General features: G+C 44.5%; 1 protein-coding gene across 2 annotated transcripts; it reads right to left on the bottom strand.

Moving 5' to 3' along the window:
* Positions 1-221: 221 nt before the first annotated feature.
* Positions 222-5,911, bottom strand: CTLA4 (cytotoxic T-lymphocyte associated protein 4). Of its 2 annotated transcripts, XM_004262824.2 has the most exons (4): positions 5,647-5,911; positions 2,194-2,541; positions 1,628-1,737; positions 222-382 (listed from the first exon to the last, which is right to left on the bottom strand). In XM_004262824.2, the coding sequence occupies exons 1-4, from the start codon at positions 5,753-5,755 to the stop codon at positions 278-280; spliced, it is 672 nt and encodes a 223-aa protein (XP_004262872.1). In that variant the 5' UTR covers positions 5,756-5,911; the 3' UTR covers positions 222-277. The 2 variants fall into 2 exon arrangements, with proteins under 2 accessions (XP_004262872.1, XP_004262873.1); XM_004262825.3 differs by lacking the exon at positions 1,628-1,737 and having other exon boundaries at positions 315-382; positions 5,647-5,884.
* Positions 5,912-6,243: the final 332 nt, after the last annotated feature.

Here is a 6,243-nt window from a genome sequence, read left to right as displayed (position 1 = left end):
TTGACTCCACATTGTAATGCTGCATCCCAATATTGCTCCCAAGTGAGGGTTTTACTAAAATTGGATCAGATGTGACAGAACCAGCCCGGCTCTGTTTTTCTGCTCCTTTGTTTTAAATTGTAGTACGCTTAATTTGGGTTCTGCATCCTGCTTTATATTAAAGAGAGATGAATCCCCCAAAATATACAAACAAACAAAAATAGCTGGATAGCAAAAAGTTAGAATTGCCTCAGCTCTTACAAATTGGAAAATAGTCTTTTTTCTTCATAATGGTCTCTCAATTGATGGGAATGAAATAAGGCTGAAATTGCTTTTCACATTCTGGCTCTGTTGGGGGCATTTTCACATAGACCCCTGTAGTAAGAGGGCTTCTCTTCTTTAGCTGCCAAACATTAAAAGAAACAGTAATTAGTATCGAGGAATACAGAAGCCACTTCTAACTATAATAGGATTCAACAAATATTGGGTTCCTACCCCACTGAAAAATAGATGTTCACAACATACAGAATTATAAGCCCCAGGAGATTTTCTTGATTCAGCCATTAAAATTCATTTCGGGTAAATAACTCTGTGCTATTGACTTAAGATAGAAATCATTTTCCCTGACTGGGAGAGAGCAGAAAGAAACTTCAAGAAAGCTTTAGAAAGAACACCCAAAATGCCTATGATAATTGACTGGGTCTTGTTTGTGAGGGGATGAGCTGGATAAGATAATAAACTTCAATTATTCTCTTTGGGAGCAGTATGTCTCATCTCTACTCCTCACATACTCTTTATTACTTTTTTTCTCGGTCCACATTAGTTCCCAGTTTTTATCACTTCAGTAAATTGAGGTCTAGTCTACTAGTTAGTGTGGCACTTTGTAGCAAATGAGGTAGAAAGAAGCTACAGCAACAGAACAGACTGAGTAGAGGATCTTGGAATACAGTGTAGGGGTGCGGGAGGGAGAGAGGGAGGGAGTAAGGGAGTGGAAGAGAAGGGGAGGGAGAGAGGAAGGTGAGGGAGAGGTTTGTGAATGGCAAAGCCAGCCTCAGGCAAAGGAGGTTGCAAGCGACTGTCAGAAATCTTGACAGAAGTCCGGATTCCATACCTCTGCTTCTTCTACAACAACTGTAGTAAATGAAAACTGGGTTCTCATTTACTGGGCTGGAGAAGAGCATGAGGCTTGCCAGTCGAGCAGAATGGGTAACAGGGCGCCCTGGGCATGTGTTACGTGGATGCCAACAGCTTGGTCAAGGAAGGCTCAAGTAGAGGGACATTAACCACCCCTGCGGTCTTCTCCAGCAGCATTTTGCCCAACCTAATGTTTCAGGGTTATTAACTTAAGTACAATTGTCATGAAGATAAAGAGCAAAACAGCTGTCCCGTGTTGTTCAGCTACTCAAAATGAAACCCTATGCAAAATCACACAAATATTCAATGTCAAACACACTCATATAAAATATTAGTCATCCTGAAACCTCAAAGGCCAATGCCAAGGGTTCTAGTGTGTTCTTTACCACTGTCCTTCCTCTTCTTCATTTATCGCTTCATCTCAAGAAAACGCGACTCAACAGCATCATTTGGCCAGTTGTTATCACTAAAGGTATTCTGACCAAGGATGGCGCGTTAGCAGCACGGCACTCACCATTTTGCTCAAAGAAACAGCTGTGATGAGGAAGCTGTAGAAAAACAACCCTGAACTAACTGCTGCCAGGATCCAGAGGAGGAAATCAGAATCCGGGCATGGTTCTGGATCTGCAACAGAGAAGAAAGCAGAATTTCCCTGAGATGCTTTCTAAATTCTAGGGCGGTACTCCCCCAACTGGTGAGAGAAGGAAAAAGTTCAAGCTTCCAGACCTTGATGTCCACCCCTAATTGGAATCGCTGGACCCCAGGTAAGTCTGACTGTTGGGGCTACTTTGCCAAGAGTTTCAGATCAAAGGCCAAGACCAAATTTCATGCTGGGTATCACTCCAGTGTGAGTGCCCCAACCTGCCGGGAGGAAACGCACCTTCTCCAGCTCCTTTTATTTTATAAACAGAATGCCGTTTGCCTCGCCACCCATACTGAGTAGGACTCATGCAGTATGCCAGAGAACTCTTAAAGAGAATTCCCACAATCCTAAACATGAACGACCTGAAATCAAGGAGCAAAACTGTTTGCACACAGAGAAGAGACAGCAATGCAAAAGGCGTCGTCAATGATGCTCACCAATGACGTAAATTTGGGTTCCATTGCCCATGCCCACATAGTAGGGCGGCGGGTACATGAGCTCCACCTTGCAGATGTAGAGCCCGGAGTCCGTGGCCCTCAGCCCTTGGATGGTGAGGTTCACTTTGTTCCCACTGGAGGTGCCAGTGCAAGTGGAATCCTCCAGGAAGGTCAGCTCATCTTCCACCATGTAGGTCGCGGCGCAGACTTCGTTCAGCTGGCTGCCTGCCTTCCGCAACACCGTCACCCGGACCTCGGCGGCTTTGCCTGACGACCCATATTCACAGACGAAGCTGGCAACACCCCGACTGCTGGCCAGGACCACTGCGGGCTGGGCCACGTGCACCCCTAAAGCAGGAAAACCAAAGGGAACTCAGTGAACTCATGCTTGCCCATGACCAGGTCCAGGCAAAACCCTCAGGCCGGGCAAAGTTGATCTTTGATGACCCCCTCCAGTTTCACCTGTCAGCCTTTCTCTCCCCCCATCAACAAACCCATCACCCTCCCCTACCCCTTTCCTTCTCCACCCACCCCAGCACCCCCTCCATCTCGCCACTGTCTTCCGGTTACTCTCCATGAAGGTGCTTCCTTATTGGAAAACAGTGCCTTGACGGCAGTTGTCTGTGGCATGAAGAACACTGATGTGACAAAGAGAAGGGCTGGCTCTACCGTGAAATAGGTGATTTGGGGAAAGCCATGCCTCCCCCGTGGACTTCATTTTTCCCTCACATGCAAAAGAGGGGATTAGATCAGATGACATCAGAGTGCCTTCCCACTCTGGTATTCTAAGGTTATGATAGAGCTGTGGGACCTATAAGAGTAGTAGGGGAAAGTTTGGAGGCTGAGGTATAGAGTCTTGCTTTATCCCTCAAAGTATACCTTAATAACCTCTACCCGCATTGATCTGGCCCTGGACCTCAATCGCCCACGAGGAGCTGAGTCTTGGCCCGTGGTGCCGGCCACCCCCTTCCCTGCATTATCACCAGAGAATGAGGGATGCTGCTTGATGAAGGAAGCCACCGAGCCGAGGGCACCGGGTCATTTCCTCTGTAGGCTGAGGCAACCCTGCTGTTCACTTCTATGGGCTTCCCCTGCCACTGTCATCACCTCTTCCACCGCCCTCTCTCCTTCACTCGAACACCTTGTGTTCCTTTGTTCTTTTCCCTCTGGCTTCTACAGGAGAAGGGAGGCCAGCTCTCCATACAAAAGGGCTCACATCGTCTAAAAAATAGTGGCTTCATGACAAATTACTTTCCTGTAACTAACTGGGCCCCTCTCTAGTCAATCAATCACACAAGTGACACTCAAAACTTGAATTGAACCATGTCACTCATTCTGTTCAAACCCTTTCATGCCTTATATACCACTGATTACAAAAACAAATAACTTTCACTGTGTCTCCATAATCTGATCCTATCTTACCACTCCAATCTGAGCTTCCAGGACACCTCTTCCTGTGTATAAATCACTTTATTCTGAAAACATTAGTCCTTTCCCCCAAGCACCTGTAGTAGGCAACCTGTGCCCTTAGAAGAGAGAATAATACGGCAGCAGCCATTGCCATGGTTAATCCAGCAGCCCTGGTTGGCTAGACAGTAGTTTTCTTTCCCAGCCCTCATTTCTGTCTATCAGAGATGCCCTCTGAGCCTCCTTTGTACTATTATAACTCCACCGCAGTACTTAATCAAATTCAGCCCTGTATTAAAGGTTTTTTGTGCATTAATCATTATATCCTGCCCATTTGTTGTGTTGACTCTAAGCTTAAAGAAGACCAAGTTTCCTGCCCTCCGCCGAGGCAAGCTCCCAATTATCACCACTAAATCTGGTTACACAATTTTCCAATATCCACCATGGGAGGATCCCAGTTACAGGTTGAGATAAATTTTCTTAAAAGTAAATTTGGTTATTTCTCTGGTATTTAACTGTACATGTTCAAAACATGTAAAATAAGAAAATGTGTATGAATATTTCTTATACAGTAAAAATTAATAATCAAATATCTTTTGAGCACCTACTTTGTATAAACCACTTGGTTTTTCAACCGAGAAGCTCTAGAGGGAGAGAAGGTTGAAATTCACCTTCTGGTAAAACAGTCACCATTTCACACCATTGTAACAGACCAAGTATCAACCTCTAAAGAGCTTTATTTCATCTGAAAACTGGGGAATCTGCACCTAAAGTCCAGAGATAAGTCAGGAGGCAATCAAGTATCTTATCCCAAACAGACCTATGGCTCTTTCTTTCTTTCATTCTTTTGTTCTTTCTTCCTTTCTTTTTTTCATTTATTTTTGTTTGTTTGTTTTACTACTTCAAATTGCTTTCATTTTTTTAAATAATTAGCTAACTATAGAGTTGATTAAGAGGACCCTAAAACCCTGCATTGAGTAAAGAATGCTGAGTGTTTAAACAAGCAGGCTAACCCGTTTATAAAAGTGGATCAGAGGACCTTAAAACCTTGAATTGGGTAGGAAAGAAACTTCCCATAATTTGCCTAAATCAGTGTTCTTCAAAAAGGGAAATTTTTTTTTTTACATCTTTATTGGAGTATAATTGCTTTACAATGGTGTGCTAGTTTCTGCTTTATAACAAAGTGAATCAGTTATACATATACATATGTTCCCATATCTCTTCCCTCTTGCATCTCCCTCCCTCCCACCCTCCCTATCCCACCCCTCTAGGTGGTCACAAAGCACCGAGCTGATCTCCCTGTGCTATGCGACTGCTTCCCACTAGCTATCTGTTTGGTAGTGTATATATGTCCATGCCACTCTCTCATTTTGTCCCAGCTTACCCTTCCCCCTCCCTATATCCTCAAGTCCGTTCTCTAGTAGGTCTGTGTCTTTATTCCCATCTTACCCCTAGGGTCTTCATGACATATTTTTTTTCTTAAATTCCATATATATGTGTTAGCATACAGTATTTGTCTTTCTCTTTCTGACTTAAGATGTGGCACACATATACAATGGAATATTACTCAGCCATAAAAAGAAACAAAATTGAGCTATTTGTAATGAGGTGGATGGACCTAGAGTCTGTCATCCAGAGTGAAGTAAGTCAGAAAAAGGGAAATCTTGAGCTAACCCTGATTCCAAGCCCAAATGGATTTAGGATGGTGGGTATCTTTGCTCTCTTAAATCACTTAACTTTGCAGTATTTTCTTCTCATCTTATAGAAGTGTCTGAAATTGCTCATGTCTCCCAGACCAACTCACACGTATTCATTAAGCTCCCACTCCATGCCCAGCAAACTGCTAAGAGCTGTGTCTCTGCTGATTTGCTGCTGTCAGCTGTCCCCTGCCTGCCTTGGAATACAGAGCTGCCCACGCCAGGAGATTGGAGTCTCACCTTTAGCTTCTGGATTTGCTATAAATCACTGCCCTTGACTGCTAAAAGGAATGAAACCCAGGTGGGAGAAACACCTCCTCCACCTCCATGCTCCAATAGCCTCACTCACCTTTAGAGAAAACGGGGATGAAGAGAAGAGAAAACAGGGCAGTACAGGGCCAGGTCCCAGAAGCCAGGTCCAGCCGAGCCCCATGACTCTGGAAGCCAAAGCAAGCCATGGCTTTATGGGAGCGGTGTTCAGGTCTTCAGGAAGCAGAGCGAAAACTTTCAGGATCCTGAAGCTTTGAAATGTGTTTGAACCCACACAGAATCAAGGACTTTATATAGCAGGCTTTGATCCCAGGTATGTACTACACATGTGCACACGCAGAAGGCACCTGAATTTCTAGCCTTTTTGTTTTGGTTTTACGAGAAAGGAAGCCGTGGGTTTAGCTGTTACGTCGAAAAGATAACCTCAAATACTCAAAGTAAAACTGAACAAAACAAGCCAATCCATGGATGGAAAATGCACTCAATTTGAAACTGAAGCTTCTTGTTCATTTTGAGGATAAGTGGAGACTTGGAGAATTCCCTGGAGTGCAGGAGTCCCCCTAAGTCCCAGTTTTATCCAATTGTCTAGGCATATTTTACGACCCAATTTATTTCTTTGACACGCGCCCCCCCCCCCCCCCCCCAACAAAAACCTGCTAAGTTGCTGGCTCTCTGA

Source organism: Orcinus orca, chromosome 7 (assembly GCF_937001465.1).
Source record: "Orcinus orca chromosome 7, mOrcOrc1.1, whole genome shotgun sequence".
NCBI lineage: Eukaryota > Metazoa > Chordata > Mammalia > Artiodactyla > Delphinidae > Orcinus > Orcinus orca.
Note: the sequence above shows the minus strand (reverse complement) of the source record. Positions and strands in the feature narration are given on the sequence as shown.

Excerpts from the sequence above, each read along its gene's own strand:
- CTLA4 (XM_004262824.2), bottom strand. The coding sequence starts at position 5,755 with ATGGCTTGCTTTGGCTTCCAGAGTCATGGGGCTCGGCTGGACCTGGCT. Across the intron at positions 2,542-5,646 it reads CATCCCCGTTTTCTCTAAAG|GGGTGCACGTGGCCCAGCCC; the intron begins GTGAGTGAGGCT and ends TTCCTGCTTTAG. Across the intron at positions 1,738-2,193 it reads AACCCAAATTTACGTCATTG|ATCCAGAACCATGCCCGGAT; the intron begins GTGAGCATCATT and ends TCTCTGTTGCAG.